This window comes from Ovis aries, chromosome Y (genome assembly GCF_016772045.2).
Source record: "Ovis aries strain OAR_USU_Benz2616 breed Rambouillet chromosome Y, ARS-UI_Ramb_v3.0, whole genome shotgun sequence".
In the NCBI taxonomy this organism is placed as follows: Eukaryota; Metazoa; Chordata; class Mammalia; order Artiodactyla; family Bovidae; genus Ovis; species Ovis aries.
The window spans coordinates 12,107,488-12,129,066 of record NC_082741.1 but is presented as its reverse complement, the minus strand read 5'-3'; the positions used below and the strand labels follow the sequence as shown (position 1 = coordinate 12,129,066).

The 21,579-nt window shown below is 38.7% G+C and overlaps 1 protein-coding gene across 1 annotated transcript; it reads right to left on the bottom strand.

Moving 5' to 3' along the window:
- Window positions 1–18,926: 18,926 nt before the first annotated feature.
- LOC132658965 (heat shock transcription factor, Y-linked-like) lies at window positions 18,927–20,660 on the bottom strand. The gene is made up of 2 exons (XM_060408501.1): window positions 20,151–20,660; window positions 18,927–19,658 (listed from the first exon to the last, which is right to left on the bottom strand). The coding sequence occupies exons 1-2, from the start codon at window positions 20,658–20,660 to the stop codon at window positions 18,927–18,929; spliced, it is 1,242 nt and encodes a 413-aa protein (XP_060264484.1).
- Between the last annotated feature and the right edge of the window lie 919 nt (window positions 20,661–21,579).

Genomic DNA, 21,579 nt, shown 5'->3' with positions numbered 1-21,579 from the left:
GATAAGTTGAGGTAGTTTTTGCTGTGTTCAGTTTTTGGAGAGTTTCTATCACAAACACTTGTTGAATTATATCAAAATTTTTTCACCCACTACTGAGGTGAATCATGTGGTTTTAATCCTTCACTATACATTGATGTTCAGCTTCTGAAGAGTGTTTCCATATCTGGAATAAACCCCACACTTAATAATGGTATTCAATCCTTTTAAGGTATTGGTGGATTTTTTTGCTTATATTTTGCTAAGGATGTTTACCTCTGTTCATCTATGTGATATTGGTTTGTAACTTTCTTTTTCTGTGTTATCTCGGTGTTGGTATCAGTGTGATGGTGACCTTGTAGAATAAGTTTTGGGTTTTCCTTCCACTCAAGAATTTTGGAAGAGTTTCTGAAGTGCATGTGCTAGCAGTTCTCTGACTGGCTCATAAAATTTCCACGTGAAGCCATCTGGCTTTAAGTTTGTCAACTAGAATTTTTTCATTACAATTTCAATATTAGTGCTTATAATTGCTCTGTTCGTATTTTCTGTTTCTTCTTAGTTGAATTTCTGTGCGTTTGTCTATGGGTCAGATTCTAAAATTTATTGACTTATAGTTGTTTGCTGTTGGCTCTTATAATTCTTTGTTATTTCTGTGGTATCAGTTATAATCTCATCTTTCATCATGTCACACTTAATTGATTCGATTACCCTTTTTTTCTTGATAAGTCTGGACCTTGATTTATCGATTTTGTTTCTCCTCTGTAAGAGACCCCTTTTAGTGATACTGATTTTGGCTTTTTGTTTTTTTTTTTTTCCCCCATCATTTCCTTTCTTTCATTTCTGCTCTGATTTTTATCATTTCTTCCTCTCCTATTTATTTTGGGGAATTTTCCCTGGTTTTTCTTCCTTCCTTAAATGCTTTAGATTAAAGATTATGTTGATTACTTTAGATGTGTAGTGTAGTTTTTATCAACTTCACTCTTCTACTGCTTTAGTATGCTCCATAACTTTCGGATAATCGTGTTTTTAATATCATTTATTTCTAAGATTTTTCGTTCATTATCTCTCAGATTTCATGAATGATCTCATGGCCATGTAAAGTTGTATTTATTAGTCTACATGGACTCATGTTTTTCAAGTCCTCTTCCACAAAATGTGCTATATAAATCATAGCATTGTGGTTATATATATATATATATATATATATATATATATATATATATGTATATATATGATTGATGCAATTACCACTATCTTAAGTTTACCAAGGCTTGATTTGAGATCCACTTTGTGATATATCCTGAAGATATTTTATGTTCACTTTAGGAAAAAATGTATATTCTGCTGTGTTTCAGTGAAATGTCCTATAAGGATCAATTAACTTTGTCAGGTCTCTTGTGCCTTTGAACACTTGTGTTTCATTTTAAACTGCATTTCTAAATTGGAGGATAATTTCTTTCCAATGTTGTGTTGTCTTCTGCTGTACAGCAGAGTGTATTAGCATATAGGAGACCAAAGTCCTTTTCTGTATTGTTCATTGTCTGTTGTTACTTTTTCATTTTTCTAGACCCTTCAGAAATGGTTCTCGTCTTTCTGCATTCCATTTCTAGAATGTCTTATCACCTTTACTACCACAATATCCAAGCCACTTTCAGGGAGCCTGCCCATTTTTTCTTTCATTATGTTTTGAGTTTTTACCACCTTCTTTAGCCCACAACATATTTCTCTGTCTTCATATTTCCCTACTTACCATGTTAATGGTTATTTCTTCACAAACTGCTGCATTATATTTATTATGCCTCGTCTTCACTCCAAGTTGATAAAGCTGATTGAGTGGCTAGTGTTGGCTTTGGAGTTGGAGAGACTGACAACAATGTTCTTGAGTCTTCAGCTGAGTCTTCCCTCTCTAATGGTGGAACCATATCTGTTCATGTCATTTGTAGGTGTCTATGGGATTAGTCTGACATTAGGCAGTCTATCTGCTGATGAGTAGCTGTATTTTTCTGTCTTGCTTGTTGTGTGGTGTGACGCGTCAGCCATGGGTTGTGTAGGCAGTTGGGTGTAGTGCATCAGAGATTAAGAAAGAGGCCTTCATGGAGACTGTCATCAGTTGATATTCATGGTAGATGGGAATTCCCAGGTGTCCCATGATCCTGGCCTAAGTGTAAAAGGTGGTAGTGGAATGAAAATATGCCCAGATTCTTGGCCTCCAGAGGAGAGGAATTCAATCTGGGACAAGAGACAAGGCTGGATCACTCAGAGCTTTGTATAATAAAGTTTTATTAAAATATAAAGAGATAGAGAAAACTTCTGACATAGGCATCAGAAGGGTGCAGAAAGAAAACCCCCCTGTTAGTCTTCAGCTGCATGTTATATACTCACTAGCAGTCTGTTAATGAAAGAAAGGAGTGTTTTAAAACTCAGAGTGGTACCAGGCCCCCTCACCCATAAGATATATTTTGGGACAATCTTGGCATCAGAAGACTCATCCCGGGCCATACAGTTATTAACTTGAATCTTGTAGAAGGACATATTACCATGCAAATTTTTTTCTTTACATAGATGAGGGAAATAATACCTGAGTATAACATGCTGTTTTGTCAAGTAGGTTCTGAGGCATTAGGTGGCACTGACTTGACCACAGAGTTTGGGGTAAAAGCATAGTAGACTAGCATATTTTAAGACAAGCATTTCCATAAGAAAAATGCATTGGTTATCTCAAGGTTTGAGAATAGTTAACTTCAGATGAAACCAAGTGTCATTATGGCAACATAATATTTTAAGAGAAACCACGTTTTAAATTTGTATAGAGAAGGGAAAAAAGCACAAAGATTGCTTGTTTGTTTCCTCCTGCCACTTAAGAGAAGTAAAAATGTCTGACACTTGCAGGCTATTTCCTTCATTTGGAGACCCCTGGCCTTCCTGCCTGCTAACCTCTCACGTGCTGACGCCCGAAAAGATCATGCCCAACTTATGCCCAGAAAACTACAATGCCATAGTAAATATTGAGGAGATTAGAAAGTAACATAGATACATGACAAATAGATAAATAAATGAAAGGCACCACAAGCAATAAACATTACAGAGAAGACAAGAGATTCATAAAGAGAACCAATCAAGTAAATCTCAATCAAGTAAAAAACAACACCAGAGCAGAGTGCCAACTGAAGAATAAAGAAAGCAAGTCTGACAAGAAGATCAGAACAGCCCCTACAGAATAACAAGAAACCACAGTTAATATAGAATACATACCTGTGTTAAAAAATGAAGTGATGCAACAGTAAGAAAAGACACAGAAAATAGAAAAGCAAAGTAAAAGTAGAAATACCAATAAAAAAATAAAAACATGGTTGAAATAATCTTCAAAGATCAAATCAATGTGTAGTAACAAAGAAGCCTACAACTGAGAAAAATGATGCACAAAAAAACACAACAATTGAAGGCATCAAAAGAATAACACGTTTCCTACTGCTGCATCTGAACGTGTCCTAGTCCTCAACATGGGACAGAGTGCTGGAGTCCAACTCCAGCAGCCAGGGATTCATCCTGAAGAGGTGAAAGGTGTTGGCGAATGAGATAGCCGCTCAGTTAATTATGGGCTGCCTGTTTATCCAAGTTTAAGATTATCTTTTATACTTTTACAGAATGATTAGGACAGAGGTTTGCCATTTTCAGTTTCCCCTCTCCCAGATTTATAATACCATAAATCATTCAGTGTAGTCCCTCAGTTGTGTCCGACTCTTTGCTACCCCATGAATCGCTGCATTCCAGGCCTCCCTGTCCATCACCAGCTCCCGGAGTTCATTCAGATTCACATCCAATCCAGACAGTGATGCCATCCAGCCATCTCATCCTCTGTTGTCCCCTCTTCCTCCTGCCCCCAATCCCTCCCAGCATCAAAGTCTTTTCCAATGAGTCAGCTCTTCTCATGAGGTGGTCAAAGTACTGGAGTTTGTGCTTCGGCATCATTCCTTCCAAAGAAATTTCAGGGCTGATCTCCTTCAAAATGGACTGGTTGGATCTCCTTGCAGTCCAAGGGACACTCAAGTGTCTTCTCCAACACCACAGTTCAAAAACATAATTATTAGGTGCTCACCGTTCTTTACAGTCCAACTCTCACATCCACACATGACTACTGGAAAAACCATAGCCTTGACTAGACGGACCTTAGTCAGCAAAGTAATGTCTCTGCTTTTGAATATGCTATCTAGGTTGGTCATAACTTTTCTTCCAAGGAGTAAGTGTCTTCTGATTTCATGGGGGCAATCACGATCTGCAGTGATTTTGGAGCCCCCCAAAATAAAGTCTGACACTGTCTCCACTGTTTCCTCATCAATTCCCCATGAAGTGATGGGACCGGATGCCATAATCTTCATTTTCTGAATGTTGAGCTTTAAGCCAACTTTTTCTCTCCTCTTTCACTTTCATCGAGAGGCTTTTTAGTTCCTCTTCACTTTCTGCCATTAGGGTGGTGTCATCTGCATATCTGAGGTTATTGATATTTCTCCCAGCAGTCTTGATTCTAGCTTGTATTTCTTCTAGTCCAGCATTTCTCATGATGTACTATGCATAGAAGTTAGATAAGCAGGGTGACAAAATACAACCTTGACGTACTCCTTTTCCTATTTGGAACCAGTCTGTTGTTCCATGTCTAGTTCTAACTGTTGCTTCCTGACCTGCATACAGATTTCTCAAGAGACAGGTCAGGTGGTCGGCTAGTCCCATCTCTTTCAGAATTTTCCACAAGTTATTGTGATCCACACAGTCAAAGGCTTTGGCATAGTCAATAAATCAGAAAGAGATGTTTTTCTGGAACTCTCTTGCTTTTCCCATGATCAGCAGATGTTGGCAATTTGATCTCTGGTTCCTCTGCCTCTTCTAAAACTGGAATGAACATCAAAATATTCACGGTTCACATATTGCTGAAGCCTGGCTTGGAGAATTTTGAGCATTACTTTACTAGCATGTGAGTTGAGTGCATTTGTGAGGTAGTTTGAGCATTCTTTGGCATTGCTTTTCTTTGGAATTGGAATGAAAACTGACCTTTTCCAGTCCTGTGGCCACTGCTGAGTTTTCCAAATTTGCTGACATATTGAGTGCAGCACTCTTACAGCATCATCTTTCAGGATTTGAAACAGCTCAACTGGAATGCCATTACCTCCACTAGCTCTGTTTGTAGTGATGCTTTCTAAGGCCCACTTGACTTCACGTCACAGGATGTCTGGCTCTAGACGAGGGATCACACCATCGTGATTATCCGGGACGTGAAGATCTTTTTCATACAGTTCTTCTGCATATTCTTGCCACCACTTCTTAATATCTCCTGCTTCTGTTAGATCCATACAATTTCTGTCCTTTATCGATTCCATCTTGGCATGAAATGTTCCCTTGGTTTCTCTGATTTTCTTGAAGAGATCTCTAGTCTTTTCCACTCTGTTCTTTTCCTCTATTTTTTTTTTTCATTGATTGCTGAAGAAGGCTTCCTTATCTCTCCTTGCTAGTCTTTGGAACTCTGCATTCAGATGCTTATATCTTTCCTTTTCTCCTTTGCTTTTCATCTCTCTTCTTTCCACCGCTATTTGTAAGGCCTCCCCAGACAGCAATTTTGCTTTTTTTGCATTTCTTTCTCATGGCGTCTTGATCCTTTTCTCCTCTGCAATGTCACGAATCTCATTCCACAGTTCATCAGGCACTTTATCTATCAGATCTAGGCCCTTAAATCTATTTCTCACTTCCACTGTATAATCGTAAGGGATTTGATTAGGTCATACCTGAATGGTCTAGCGGTTTTCCCTACTTTCTTCAATTTAAGTCTGAATTTGGTAATAAGGAGTTCATGATCTGAGCCACAGTCAGCTCCTGGTCTTGTTTTTGTTGACTGTGTAGAGCTTCTCCATTTTTGGCTCTAGATAATACAATCAATCTGATTTCAGTGTTGGCCATCTGGTGATGTCCAGGTGTAGAGTCTTCTATTGTGTTGTTGGAAGAGGGTGTTTGCTATGACCAGTGCATTTTCTTCCTAAAACTCTATTAGTCTTTGCCCTGCTTCATTCTGCATTCCAAGGCCATGTGGTCACCAAAGGAGTCTGCCCTTAGACTCTTGTGGCACACTGGGATCTGCCATTATGATCACAGGGGGTGGTATAGCTACTTGAAATGCTGGAGCCATGGTGGCACCATTTTGAATAGGAGCCAGCAGCCATAGGCAGAAAAGATTTGGCCTTAATGGGATCCTCTTCTAGCCTGTGTTTTCAGGAGCATGAGTGGTACTTCTGCTGGTCTTTCTCTATTGCCTTGAAGTAGGGGTTAACAGGTGGGAAGGTGAGGGTCTACCAAGATATCTCTACCTCCTGTATGTGATAATGCAGTAAGGTCCTCCCTCTTTGGCAGTTTGGGAATTCTCAAAAGACATTTCCTGCAACACAACTACTCATATGTAGACCATCAGGCCATCTCCACACAGTCAACAGCAGTCCTCTCCCAGAATGGCTCTCTAAATCCCGCCTTCTGGCTTCTGGACCCCATACACACTGGCTGAACTGCATTGCAGTTTGAGCCATACAGGGCCATGACACACATTGTCTGTGTGGCTCTCGCTCTATCCAAATTATATTTCATCATCTGTTTTATCTTGTTTCCTTTCAGTCCAAGGTAATTTACCCTTTAGTGAAGGAGATTGCCTCATTCTGGAAATCTCTTCCCTGCTTCTCCATCTCCCACCACAAGGCAGAAGCTTTGTCTTATTTCTTCTTATCCTCCTTCTCCCTTCTTAGTTCCTTTCTACATAAGTATATTTGGAACCCGCATGGGACACTCAGGTGACCAAGGTCTTCTGCTAGTATTTTTCTGATGCTGTGGGAGAACTATTGTGCATGTAGTAGTATTATTTGTGGTCCATTCATTGAGAGAGTTGCATTTCACATCTGCCTACAATCTGCCTTCTTGGAACTTCTCAGTTTTTCCTGGCAATCTCTATTATTCTTCTTTCATTGACAGTAAAACAGGAAACATTAGTTGCCATGAGTCAATCTGTTTGATGGGACGTTGCTTACATGCACACGTAACTGGTTCTACTTTAACTTCCAACATGCAATCAAGCATATTGTGTTGTTGTTGTTTTTCTTCCCCCCTTGGAAATTTCTATTAATGAGTAATTGTCATCGGTATGAAGAAATGCAGAACTTTCCAGGTAAAATATAATAGCCTAATTGGGTTCAAAAAGTCAGCACTTGAATATATCTAGCTAGTTTTTGACATTCCTGACATTTTCCCAAAGCACAGATCTCTGATTTCGGATCTTGAAGTGTAACTCCATTGAGTGGCTATCAAAGGTCAGAGACTGCCATGGGCATAATTTAATTCATGTAGAAAAAGATGGCAAGTTCATGGGAAATTACCAGTTGGCACTTGACTAGTTGAAAAAGAGAGAAAACAGAAACAGCCACAATGACCAAAAAATAAAATAAAAAAACCAACAAACACAGGAATGTGTGGTTAATTATTTACTCATAAGAGGTACACATGAGTTGATATTTGTATCATAGAATAAACAAGGAGATAGCATACGATCATCTATATCTGCTTAACTGTCTCTGCTAATGACTTGGACACTGCAAATCACACACAAACCAAAAATAATAATAATGATAATAATAATTTTGTAAAATTTTTAGAGATAAGAATGAGAGAATACCTTATATGTTTCCTGGGAAACATGTATGGAAGTAAAGGTCCAGCAGTTAGAATTGGACACAGTACAATGAACTGATTCAAAACTGGGAAAGGAAGAAGTCAAAGCTTTGTATTGTTGTCCTGCTTATTTAACTTTTGTGCAGAGAATACGATGAAAAAATAAAAATCTAGATGAAGCTCAAGTTAGAAACAAAATTTATGTGGGAGATATGAATAGCCTTAGTAATTCCAATGACAACACCGTAATGACAGAAGAAAAATAGTAAGTAAGGCGCCTCTTGATGAAAGCATTATCTGTTTCAAGTATAGACATTTAAAATGAGAGTGTCCTACATAAATTATGAAATTCTGTTTCACATGTGAAACTCTAGATGCAGATTTCAGGATGTGAAACATAAAATTCTCTATTATTCACATATACAAATCTGGAGAAAGTATTTCCAACTTAAAATACAGAATTCTCTGTACATCATATGTGAAATTATGGACACAAAATTTTCTGCAGAAAAATGTGGAAATTTTTACATTAGAGTTATGAAAATCTGGATGCAGATTCTTTGACAGGAAATAAAAAATTATCTATGTCACATATCCCAACATGGTCACATGAAACATGGAATTTTTTCATATTTGTAATTTGAAAACATTTGTGAAGTCTTTCCTGCATGAAATAATGAATACTGTCTAACATTTGAAACAACCTGTGTTAATTTTCCTACAAGAAATAAAGAATTTGCCTGAAGATTTCATGCATGAGCTCTGAAATTCTCTATATTTCCATCAAACAAGTTTGAATTACAGTCTTCAGATATGAGATTTGAAATTCTCTCTCTTTCACATCTGACAATCTGGGGAGAAATGTTCTCATATGAAATATGAATTCTCAAATTTTCACATGTGAAACACTTTCCATATTCATACACAAGAAAGATAATTTTACATGATTCAGAAATTAAGGCCTGAACTAAATGGCAAACATCAAACAGCTATATTTCATGTATTTCCCAAATAACATATAGAGTTTTCTGCATTTCTTTGATGAAAATCTGGGTGAAGATTTCTCTAGAGGAAATAGGGAATTAATATATTTTACATATTTAAAATCAAAACCCTTATGATTATATGATGGAAGTGATAAATAGATAAAGGGGATTCTATCTGATAGATGATCACCTGGAGACCTATGGATGGAGGTTTCCAATATTGTATAGGAAGCAGTCATCAAGAAAATCTGCAGGAAAAGAAATGCAAAATGGTAAAGCGGCTGTAACAGCCGGCACACTCAGCGTGGCCAAGAGGAGCTACCCCATGTCCGAGGTCAGGGCAGCGGCCAAGAGTGCCAGGCTGGGACTGCCCAGGAACGGCCGAGAGGAGCCACCCTGGTCCAAGGACAGGGTCGGGAGCCGGGAGGAGCCACCCGGCTTCCAAGGCCAGGAGCGGCAGCTGGGAGGAGACACCCCATGGCGGAGGCCGGGGGTGGCGGCCGGGAAGGACAACCCACATCCAAGGAGCGGTGGCTGCACTGGTGCAGGTGGGCCTAGAGGAGTTATACCACGTGGAAGGTCAGGAAGGGTGGCGGTGGTGTGATACCCTTCGTACAAGGTAAGGAGCAGTGGCTGCACTTTGCTGGAACAGCCATGAAGAGATACCCCATGCCCAAGGTAAGAGAACCCCAAATAAGATGGTAGGTGTTGCAAGAGGGCATCAGAGGGCAGAGACAATGAAACCATACTCACAGAAACCTAGTCAATCTAATCACGCTAGGACCACAGCATTGTCTAACTCAATGAAACCAAGCCAGGCCCACAGGGCAACCCAAGATGGGAGGGTCATGGTGGAGAGGTCTGACACAATGTGGTCCACTTTGAAAGGAATGGCAAACCACTTCAGTATTCTTGCCTTGAGAACCCCAGGAACAGTATGAAAAGGCAAAATAATAGGATACTGAAAGGGAAACACCCCAGGTCAGTATGTGTCCAATACGCTACTGGAGATCAGTGGAGAAATAACTCCAAAAAGAAAGAAGGGAAGGAGCCAAAGCAAAAACAATACACCGCTGTGGATGTGACTGGTGATGGAAACAATGTCCAATGCTATAAAGAGCAATATTGCATAGGAACCCGGAATATCAGGTCCACGAATCAAGGCAAATTGGAAGTGATCAAACAAGAGATGGCAAGAGTGAACATCGGCATTCTAGGAATCAGCAAAGTAAAATGGACTGGAATGGATGAGTTTAACTCAGATGACCATTATATCTACTACTACAGGCAGGAATCCCTCAGAAGAAATGGAGTAGCCATCATGGTCAACAGAAGAGTCCAAAATGCAGTATTTGGATGCAATCTCAAAAATGACAGAATGATCTCTGTTCTCTTCCAAGGCAAACCATTCAATATCAACCTAATCCAAGTCTATGGCCCAACCAGCAATGCTGAAGAAGCTGAAGTTGAACGGTTCTATGAAGACCTACAAGACCTTGTAGAACTAAGACCCAAGAAATATGTACTTTTCATTATAGAGGACTGGGATGCAAAAGTAGAAAGTCAAGAAACACCTAAGTTAACAAGCAAATCTGGCCTTGGAATGTGGAATGAATCAGGGCAAAGACTAACAGAGTTTTGCCAAGAAAATCCACTGGTCATAGCAAACACCCTCTTCCAACGACACAACAGAAGACTCTATACGTGGATATCACCAGATGGTCAAAACCGAAATCAGATTGATTATATCCTTTGTTGTTAAAGATGGAGAACCTCTATACAGTCAGAAAAACAAGACCAGGACCTGACTGTGGCTCAGATCATGAACTGCTTATTACCAAATTCAGACTTAACTTGAAGAAAGTAGGGAAAACTGCTGGACCATTCAGGTATGACCTAAATAAAATCCCTTATAATTATACAGTGGAAGTGAGAAATAGATTTAAGGGCCTAGATCTGTATATAGACCGCCTGATGAACTATGGAATGGGGTTTGTGGCATTGTACAGGGATCAAGACCATCCCCATGGAAAAGAAATGCAAAAAAGCAAAATGGCTATGTGGCGAGGCCTTTCAAATAGCTGAGAAAAGAAGAGAGGCGAAAAGAAAAGGAGAAAAGGAAAGAAATAAGCATCTGAATGCAGAGTTCCAAAGAATAGCAAAGAGAGATAAGATAGCCTTCTTCAGTGATCAATGCAAAGAAATAGAGGAAAAGAACAGAAAAGGAAAGACTAGAGATCTCTTCAAGAAAATCAGAGATACCAAGATCGATAAAGGACAGAAATAGTCTGGACCTAACAGAAGCAGAAGATATTAAGAATATGTTGCAAGAATACACAGAAGAACTATACAAAAAAGATCTTAATGACCCGGATAATCACGATGGTGTGATCCCTCGTCTAGAGCCAGACATCCTGGAATGTGAAGTCAAGTGGGCCTTAGAAAGCATCAATAAGAATAAAACTAGTGGAGGTGATAGAATTTCAGTGGAGCTATTTCTAATCCTGAAAGATGATGCTTGAAAGTGCTGTGCTCAATATGCCAGCAAATTTGGAAAACCCAGCAGTGGTCACGAGACTGGAAAAGGTCAATTTTCATTCCAATCACAAAGAAAGGCAAGGCCAAAGAATGCTCAATCTACTGCACAATTGCACTCATCTCACACGATAGTAAATTAATGCTCAAAATTTTCCAAGCCAGGCTTCAGCAATATGTGAACTGTGAACGTCCTGATGTTCAAGCTGGTTTTAGAAAAGGCAGAGGAACCAGAGATCAAATTGCCAACATCCACTGGATCATGGGAAAAGCAAGAGAGTTCCAGAAAAAAAAAAAATCTTTCTATTTTATTGACTATGACGAAGCCTTTGACTGTGTGGATCACAATAAACTGTGGAAAATTCTGAAAGAGATGGGAATAGCAGACAATCTGACCTGCTTCTGGAGAAATCTGTATGCAGGTCAGGAAGCAACAGTTAGAACTGGACATGGAAGAACAGACGGGTATCAAATAGGAAAGGAAGTGCACTCTCCATTTTCATTTCTAATTTCATTGATTTGATTTTTCTCCCTTTGTTTCTTGAAGAGTCTGGCTAATGGTTTGTCAATTTTCTTTATCCTTTCAAAGAACCAGCTTTTGGCTTTGTTGATTTTTGCTATGGTCTCTTTTGTTTCTTTGGCATTTATTTCTGCCCTAATTTTTAAGATTTCTTTCCTTCTACTAACTCTCAGATTCTCCAATTATTTCTTTTCTAGTTGCATTAGGTATAGATTTATGTTATTTATTTGACTTTTTTCTTGTTTCTTGAGTATGCCTGTATTGCTATGAACTTTTCCTCTTAGCACTGCTTTTATAGTGTCCCACAGGTTTTGGTTTGTTGTGTTTTCATTTTTATTAGTTTCTATGCATATTTTGATTTCTTTCTTGATTTCTTCTGTGATTTATTATTCAGCAGTGCATTGTTCAGCCTCCATATGTTGGAATTTTTAATAGTTTTTCTCCTGTAATTGACATCTAATCTTAATGCATTATGGTCAGAAAATATGCTTGGAAGGATTTCGATTTTTTTTTTTTAAATTTATCAGGTTTAGATTTATGGCCCAGAATGTGATCTATCCTGGGAAAGGTTCCATGAGCACTTGAGAAAAAGGTGAAATTCATTGTTTTGGGGTGAAATGTCCTATAGATATCAATTAGGTCTAACTGGTCTAATGTATTATTTAAAGTTTCTGTTTCTTTGTTAATATTCTGTTTAGTTGATCTGTCCATAGGTGTGAGTGGAGTATTAAAGTCTCCTGCTATTATTGTTTTATTGTTAACTTCCCCTTTCATACTTGTTAGCACTGTTACATATTGCGGTGCTCCTACATTGGATGCATATATAATTATAATTGTTATATCTTCTTCTTGGATTAATCCTTTGATCATTATGTAGTGGCCTTCTTTGTCTCTTTTCACAGCCTTTGTTTTAGTCTATTTTATCAGAAAATTGAGAGATCACAACAGAAAACACAGAAATACAAAGGATCGTAAGAGACTACTACCAGCAATTATATGCCAATAAAATGGACAATGTAGACGAAATGGACAAATTTTTAGAAATGTACAACTTTCCAAAACTGTACCAGGAAGAAACAGAACATCTTAACAGACCCATCACAAGCACGGAAATTGAAACTGTAATCAGAAATCTTCCAGCAAATAAAAGCCCAGGTCCAGACCGCTTCACAGCTGTATTCTTCCAAAAGTTTCGAGAAGAGCTAACACCTCTCCTCCTCAAACTCTTCCAGAAAATTGCAGAGGAAGGTCAGCTTCCAAACTCATTCTATGAGGCCACCATCACACTAATACCAAATTTGACAAAAAAAAAAAAAAAAAAAAGAAAACTACAGGCCAATATCACTGATGAACATAGATGCAAAAATCCTCAACAAAATTCTAGCAATCAGAATCCAACAACGCATTAAAAAGATCATACACCATGACCAAAGAGGCTTTATACCAGGGATTCAAGGATTCTTCAATATCCGCAAATCAATCAATGTAATTCATCCCAGTAACGAATAGAAAAATAAAAGCCACAGGATTATTTCAATAGATGCAGAGAAGGCCTTTGACAAAATTCAACATCCATTTATGATAAAAACTCTCCAGAAAGCAGGAATAGAGGGAACATACCTCAACATAATAAAAGCTATGTATGACAAACCCACAGCAAACATTATCCTCATTGGTGAAAAATTGAAAGCATTTTCCCCTAAAGGCAGGAACAAGACAAGGCTGCCAACTTTCACTGCTACTATTCAACATAGTTCTGGAAATTTTGGCCGCAGCAATCAGAGTAGAAAAAGAAATAAAAGGAATCCAAATTGGAAAAGAAGTAAAACTCTCACTGTTTGCAGATGACAGGATCCTCTACATAGAAAACCCTAAAGACTCCACCAGAAAATGACTAGAGCTAATCACTGAATATAGTAAAGTTGCAGGATATAAAATCAACACGCAGAAGTCTCTTGCATTCCTAGACACTAAAAACGAGAAAGTAGAAAAAGAAATTAAGGAAACAATTCCATTCACCATTGCAACAAAAAGAATAAAACACTTAGGAATATATCTACCTAAAGAAACTAAAGACCTATATATAGAAAACTATAAAACACTGATGAAAGAAATCAAAGAGGACACTAATAGATGGAGAAATATACCATGTTCATGGATCGGAAGAATCAATATAGTGAAAATGAGTATATTACCCAAAGCAATTTACAAATTCAATGCAATCCCTATCAAGCTACCAGAGATATTTTTCACAGAACTAGAACAAATAATTTCAAGGTTTGTATGGAATACAAACCCTCGAATAGCCAAAGCAATCTTGAGAAAGAAGAATGGAATTGGAGGAGTCAACTTGCCTGACTTCAGACTCTACTACAAAGTCACAGTCATCAAGATAGTATGGTCCTGGTACAAAGACAGAAATAAAGATCAATGGAACAAAATAGAAAGCCCAGAGATAAATCCATACACATTTGGACACCTTATCTTTGACAAATGAGGCAAGAATATTCAGTGGAGTAAAGACAATCTCTTTAACAAGTGGTGCTGGAAAAACTGGTTAACCACTTGTAAAAGAATGAAAATAGATCACTTTCTAATACCACACACAAAAATAAACTCAAAATGGATTAAAGATCTAAACATAAGACCAGAAACTATAAAACCCCTAGAGGAGAACGCAGGCAAAACACTCTCCGGCATAAATCGCAGCAGGATCCTCTATGATCCATCTCCCAGAATTCTGGAAATAAAAGCAAAAATAAACAAATGGGATCTAGTTAAAATTAAAAGCTTCTGCACAACAAAGGAAATTATATGCAAGGTGAAAAGACAGACTTCTGAATGGGAAAAGTTAATAGCAAATGAAGCAACTGACAAACAACTAATCTCAAAAATATACAATCAACTTATGCAGCTCCATTCCAGGAAAATAAACGACCCAATCAAAAGATGGGACAAAGAACTAAATAGACATTTCTCCAAAGAAGACATATGGATGGCTAACAAACACATGAAAAGATGCTCAATATCACTCATTATTAGCGAAATGCAAATCAAAACCACAATGAGGTACCACTTCACACCAGAATGGCTGCGATCCAAAAATCTGCAAGCAATAAATGCTGGAGAGGGTGTGGAGAAAGGGAATCCTCCTACACTGTTGGTGGGAATGAAAACTAGTAGAGCCACCATGGAGAACACTGTGGAGATTCCTTAAAAAATGGCAAATAGAGTTGCCTTATGACCCAGCAATCCCACTGCTGGGCATAAACACAGAGGAAACCAGAATTGAAAGAGACACATGTACCCCAATATTCATCGCAGCACTGTTTATAATAGCCAGGACATGGGAACAACCTAGATGCCCATCAGCAGATGCATGGATAAGAAATCTGTGGTATATATACACAATGGAGTATTACTCAGCCATTAAAAACAATACATTTGAATCAGTTCTGATGAGATGGATGAAACTGGAGCCTATTATAAACAGTGAAGTAAGCCAGAAAGAAAAACACCAATACAGTATACTAACACATATTTATGGGATTTAGAAAGATGGTAATGAGGACCCTGTGTGCGAGAGGGCAAAAAAGACACAGATGTGTAGAGCGGACATTTGGACTCTGAGGGAGAGGGAGAGGGTGGGATGATTTGGGAGAATGGCATTGTAACATGTATACTATCATGTAAGAATCGAATCGCCAGTTTATGTCTGATGCAGGATACAGCATGTTTGGGGCTGGTGCACAGGGATGACCCAGAGAGATGTTATGGGGAGGGAGGGGGAACGGGGGTTCTTGTTTGGGAACGCATGTACACCCGGGGTGGATTCATGTCAATGTATGGCAAAACCAACACAGTATTGTAAAGTGAAATAAAGTAAAAATAAGAATTAAAAAAAAGAAGAAGAAGAAAATAAGTGCATCAAGGCTGTATATTTTCACCATGCTTATTTAACCTCTATGCAGAGTACATCACGGGAAATGCTTTACTGGAAGAAACACAGGCTGACATCAAGACTGCTGGGAGAAATATCAATAACCTCAGATATGCAGATGAGTCCACCCTTATGGCAGAAAGTGAAAAGGGACTAAAAAGCCTCTTGATGAAAGTGAAAGAGGAGAGTGAAAAAGTTGGCTTAAAGCTCAACTTTCAGAAAACGAAGATCATGGCATCTGGTCCCATCACTTCATGGGAAACAGAGGAGAAATAGTGGAAACAGTGTCAGACTTTACTTTTTTGGGGGCTCCAAAATCACTACAGATGGTGACTGCAGCCATGAAATTAAAAGACACTTACTCCTTGGTAGAAAAGTTATGACCAACCTAGATAGTATATTCAAAAGCAGAGACTTTACTTTGCTGACTAAGGTCCTTCTAGTCAAGGTTATGGTTTTTCCTGAGGTCATTGTATGTATGTGAGAGTTGGACTGTGAAGAAGGCTGAGTGCCAAATAACTGATGCTTTTGAACTGTGGTGTTGGAAAAAAACTCTTGAAATTTCCTTGGACTGAAAGAAGATCCAACCAGTCCATTCTGAAGGAAATCAGCCCTGGGATTTCCTTGGAAGGAATGATGCTCAAGCTGAAGCTCCAGTACTTTGGCCACCTCATGTGAAGAGTTGACTCAATGGAAAATACTGTGATGCTGGGAGGGATTGTGGGCAAGAGGAGAAGGGGACGACAGTGGATGAGATGGCTCGATGGCATCACTGACTCGATGGACGTTAGTCTGAGTGAACTCCAGGAGTTGGTGATGGACAGGGAGGCCTGCCGTGCTGCAATTTGGTGGTCACAATGCGTCGGACATGACTGAGCGACTGAACTGAACTGAATAGAAAGTTACCTGGCCTCAAAAACAGCTGAGAAGGGTAGTGAAGCTAAATGAAAAGAGAAAAAGAAAAACGATACACATTTGGATGCAGAGTTCTAAGGAATAGTAAAAAGAGATAACACCTTCCACAGTTATCAAAGCCAATAAATAAAGGAAATAAATAGAATTGTATCCTTACTGATCTCGTCAAGAAAATCAGAGATTCCAAGGGAAAATTTCATACACAGGTGGACACAATAAAGGACAGAAATGTTACGGACATAACAGAAGTAGAAGCTATTAAGAGGAGGTGGGAAGAATAAACAGATGAACTATGCCCAAAGGATCTTCATGACCCAGTGAAGGACGATGGTATGATCATTCACCTAGCGCCGGACATCCTGTAATACAAAGTCTAGGGGACTTAGGAAGCATACTTACCAACAAAGCTTGAGGAGGTGATGGAATTCAGTTGAGATATTTCAAATTCTGAAAGAAGATGCTCCGAGTGTGCTGCCCTCTATATGCCAGCAAATTTGGGAGACTCAGCTGTGGCCAGAGGACTGCAAATGGTCAGTTTTCTTTCCAACCGCAAAGAAAGGCAATCCAAAGAATGTTCACACAACTGCTTAATTGCATACATCTCACACAGTCGCGGAGAAGGCAATGGCAACCCACCCCAGTACTCTTGCCTGGAAAATCCCATGGATGGAGGAGCCTGGTAGGCTTCAGTCCATGGGGTCGTGAAGAGTCAGACACGACTGAATAACTTCCCTTTTTCTTTTCACTTTTATGCCCTGGAGAAGGAAATGGCAACCCACTCCAGTGTTCTTGCCTGGAGAATCCCAGGGACAGCAGAGCCTGGTGGGCTGCTGTCTATGGAGTCTCACAGAGTCGGACACGACTGACGCGACTTAGCAGCAGCAGCAACAGCACAGAGTCGCAAAGAACTGCTCAAAATTCCCCAAGCCAAGTTTCAACAGAATGTGAACCATGAGTTTCCAGATGTTCAAGCTGGATTTACAAAGGGCAGGGGAATCCGAGATTAAATTGTCAACACCTATTGGGTCCTCCAAAAAGTAAGAGAACTCCAGGAAAGCATCTACTCCTATTTGCCTATGCAAAAGACTTTGATTGACACAACAAAATAACACAAGAGAAAAATGACATGAAAACGTTAAACATTCTTCAAAACACGGGAATACATGCCTCCCGAGAAGTCGTACATCCATGTAAATATAATAAATATTTATCAACTGGGAAAATTTTCTCAGTAAATAGCAAAGGCGAATTATGATAGTAGTGCAGGTTATAGAATGTTGCTGAGTAATGTGTAGAGCATTTGATTGGTTATTACGTTTCTTTATTGATAATTTAGTAAGCACTTAAAATGTGTCATTGGCAGGATCTATGTTTCAGCTCATGTGAAAGATACATTGAGGACCTGATATCTGTGCTCTCCTTCATGGGAGGGCAAACAGAAGTTCCTTCCAATCCGAAGAAAGTGTTGAGACAAAGTTGTGAGAAGGGGCTTAGCATGATTGAAAATAATTTGGCGTGATTGTAGCTTCAGAAGCACAGTATAAGAGAAAGATACTGAAATTACTAAGGAAAACAGATATCATGTTTTTCAAGAACTTTTTAACCATGCTGATGTGCTGCAGTCACCACCAGGAATTTATTCTGTCTCTGTGGCGACAGATAAGCAACGTCTAAAAATGCATTTGGAATTATCGGGTGGAATCTTGGTGTCAGGAAATAAAGAGGGTCCTTAAGGACAGCAGACGAAAATGACCCTATAGAATACCACTTGTAAAGTACATATCTTGTGCTAACCATGGGCCAGTCACTGATTATGTCATGTTATCTTTGTTATCACAGTGATGGCATAATTGTGATCAAGATTTTGAACATGCTGCAATATCTATATTTTCAAGGACAGAATGAATTTCTATAATGAAAGCAATCTGCTGTCTAACCTTTTAAGACTCTACCAGTAACTAATAGAATATAATGTGTGAATGCACCAAAGTTCATACTGTGTATTTTCATTTTTCTAACTTTATTTGCATCTCTTCCTTCACCCATACCATCCTAATTTAGCACCCCTTCATTTCATCAGGGATGATTTCAGAAATCACTTTACACCCATTACCTCTTTTCCCTTTGTTCTCATTTTCTTGCTTACAAATATTATATCAGGTGTCATTTACCTAGGATGCATAACGAATGTTTTCTTGAACTGACGTGTTTATAAAACCATGCATTAAAATAGCCAACCATTGAACTAAAGCCTCATTTTACTCTTGTTTGAAAATTAAAAAATGAAACTATGAAGATGAACATGGAAATTTATTGTTCAAATACAAGAATTGTAGATATCTGTTGACATCTCCGAATATAAATTTCAATCTCCTTTAGGCTCCATAATCTGACACGTATTTGATAGGTCAGTTTTAATTAGGATGGTTTTCACATATTGATGATTGTTTATGAGTTTACTCGGAAGAGAGGAGGCAGCTGTATAAGCGATTGTTGGCACTGAGAACCATGAGTTGCCTCTCTCTTGCAGGTTAAGAAAAAGACTGTCATGGGCTGACATATCGCTATGCCTGTCTGGAAATTTAGAAGGTTCCACCATCAGTCCAGAATAACTGCTCTGTAATGGAGATTCGATCTGGTTCTGAGAAGTAGATGCAGTTGTAGTAGCAAAGTCCTCAATGTGGCCATTTACTTGAGTGCAGCTGCTCTTTGAGTGCCAATTAAAAATGCTCAACTTTTGTAAAACTTCAGGTTGATCTACCACAATCTGGTCTGTGTGTCTAACTGATATTGCTGAGGGGGTAGGTAAGTCACATGGAGATACGGCACTTGTATTAGCGACTACCTGGCTGGTATGAGGCTTTTGTATGAAAGGCACACTTAAACTTGTGGAGGCTGGAAATGCACTCTCTCCACTCATTTCTGGAAGAAATTGAGAGTTATGATCATCTTTTTTGACACTTGCTTTAGCATGCTTCTTGTTACCTTGAACTAATGAAGATATTGGAGACATATTGTTAATTCCAACTCTTCTTTGCATTCTTACTAAAAGTTGGGGATGGCCTCTTTTGAAATTTGGATTATAGTAGGTCTGTAACTAAAATCAAAGAATTAAATTATTTAGGTTCTTTATAAACCAAGGTAAAACTGACAAAGCTAAGTTATAAAAACGTATTCCTTTAATAGAACCAATTAAATAACACCAAATCAAACACTTTTGTTGGTAGTTTTAACAGGTAACATGTTAGAAAGAATATGCTCAACTAAAAGTATGTTGTATGTATACAGTAAATACCACTTTAAGTAGCTTCAGAACTTCTGTCTGGGAGGGGGGTTCATGTTTGGGAACGCATGTAAGAATTAAAGATTTTAAAATTAAAAAAATAAAAAACTAAAAAAAAAAAAAAAGGAAAGTTTGTTAACACCCAATATTTTAACCTCCAGCTGTTTTCAACTTCAAAAATATAAAACTTTTTCAACAACTTGTTATCTCAAGTTTAAACTCTGTTTTAGCTACATATATGAACATGCTTTCTAGGTCACATGGTTTAATCTGACATGTTGGCAATAAGTGAAAATTTTGGAATACCTTACTCAAAAGAGAGATGTTGTTTTCTTCTTCCAGAAAGACAGGTAGTGAGGCCGATCTTTGAACAGTTTGTCGCTTTTTATGAAATCCATAAAGGTTAAGCTGTCGAATTAAACTTTTCATACTCTTGGTTTCAAATATTCTGAAAGGATCCTTTCTTTCCAAGACTTCTTTCTTAAAGAGTTCTTCATTGATCACTATACATGTGCCTGTGTCATCCCACCAAATAGATACAAACTGATCATTTTCAACTATATTCCAAAGCTTTTGTGGAAATGTGAGTGAAAGAAAATCATTCACATCATCTGTTTCAGAGACAGAATATGTGTAGTGTGGCCTTTTGATTACCAGATCCTCAGACAAAGCCTGAAAAGCATATTCTTCAATCATAGATCTCAAAACTGAGTCCCCAGTTGTATAATCATACAAAGAAGGTCTAAAGGAGGTTTCTGAACCAGTGGGTTCATCTTTAGGAAACCCATCTTGAATTTCTGAAGAAATATGTGCCATCTCAGAGAAACATTTCTTCAGATAATTTTCTCATTTGTCTGGTTCAGCTTCAAATTATGTCTGCCTGTCCTGCAGAGAGAAACTCTCTAGACCATCACAGAGGTCCTCCCAGTCAAAAAGCTGTGACATCGCAAAATTACTCGTCTCCTAGCAATCGAAGGTTAGTTGTGACGTCACAAAGTCACTGGTCTCCTAGCAATTGAAGGGTAATATTCAACCACTGTTTACTTCAGCATCAACTTAAAATACAGACTGTTTACAGAAATAGTAACCAAAACCATGAAGGACATAAAATCTCTTTACTAAAGAGTTTTTGTTGTTGTCGTTGTTGTTGGTTGCTGTGTTTGAGATAGCCTTTCTCTTTCTGGCAGTTTGTGGTTCCTCTTTATTGCGGAGGTTCCTCCCTGTGGGTGGGGTTGGACAAGTGGCTTGTCAAGTTTCCTCGTTAGGAAAGTTCGCGTCAGTGTTCTGGTGAGTGGAGCTGCATCTCTTCTCTCTGGAGTGCAATGAAGTGTCCAGTAGTGAGTTTTGAGATGTCTATGGGTTTGCTGTTTGGGCAGCCTGTATATTGAAGCTCCGGGCTATGTTCCTGTGTAGCTGGAGTATTTGTGTGGTATGTCTTGCTCTGGAACTTACTGGCTCTTGGGTGGTGCTTGGTTTCAATGTAGGTATGGAGGTTTTTGGATGATTTCTTAAAAAAAAAAAACAAATTTATTTATTTTAATTGGAGGATAATTACTTTTCATTGTTGTATTTGTTTTGCCATACATTAACATATATCCGCCACAGCTATACAAGTGTTCCCCTTCCTGAACCCCTTCCCTCCTCCCAACCCCTGCCATCCCTCTGGGTCATCCCAGTGCACCAGCCCCAAGCATCCAGTATCATGCATTGAACCTGGGCTGGTGACTCATTTCAT

What these genes read in the sequence shown, in the direction of transcription:
- LOC132658965 (XM_060408501.1), bottom strand. Translation starts at nt 20,660, where the DNA reads ATGGCACATATTTCTTCAGAAATTCAAGATGGGTTTCCTAAAGATGAA. An exon ending in ACATCTCTCTTTTGAGTAAG is followed by an intron (nt 19,659 to 20,150) that starts GTATTCCAAAAT and finishes CTTTGATTTTAG; the next exon opens with TTACAGACCTACTATAATCC.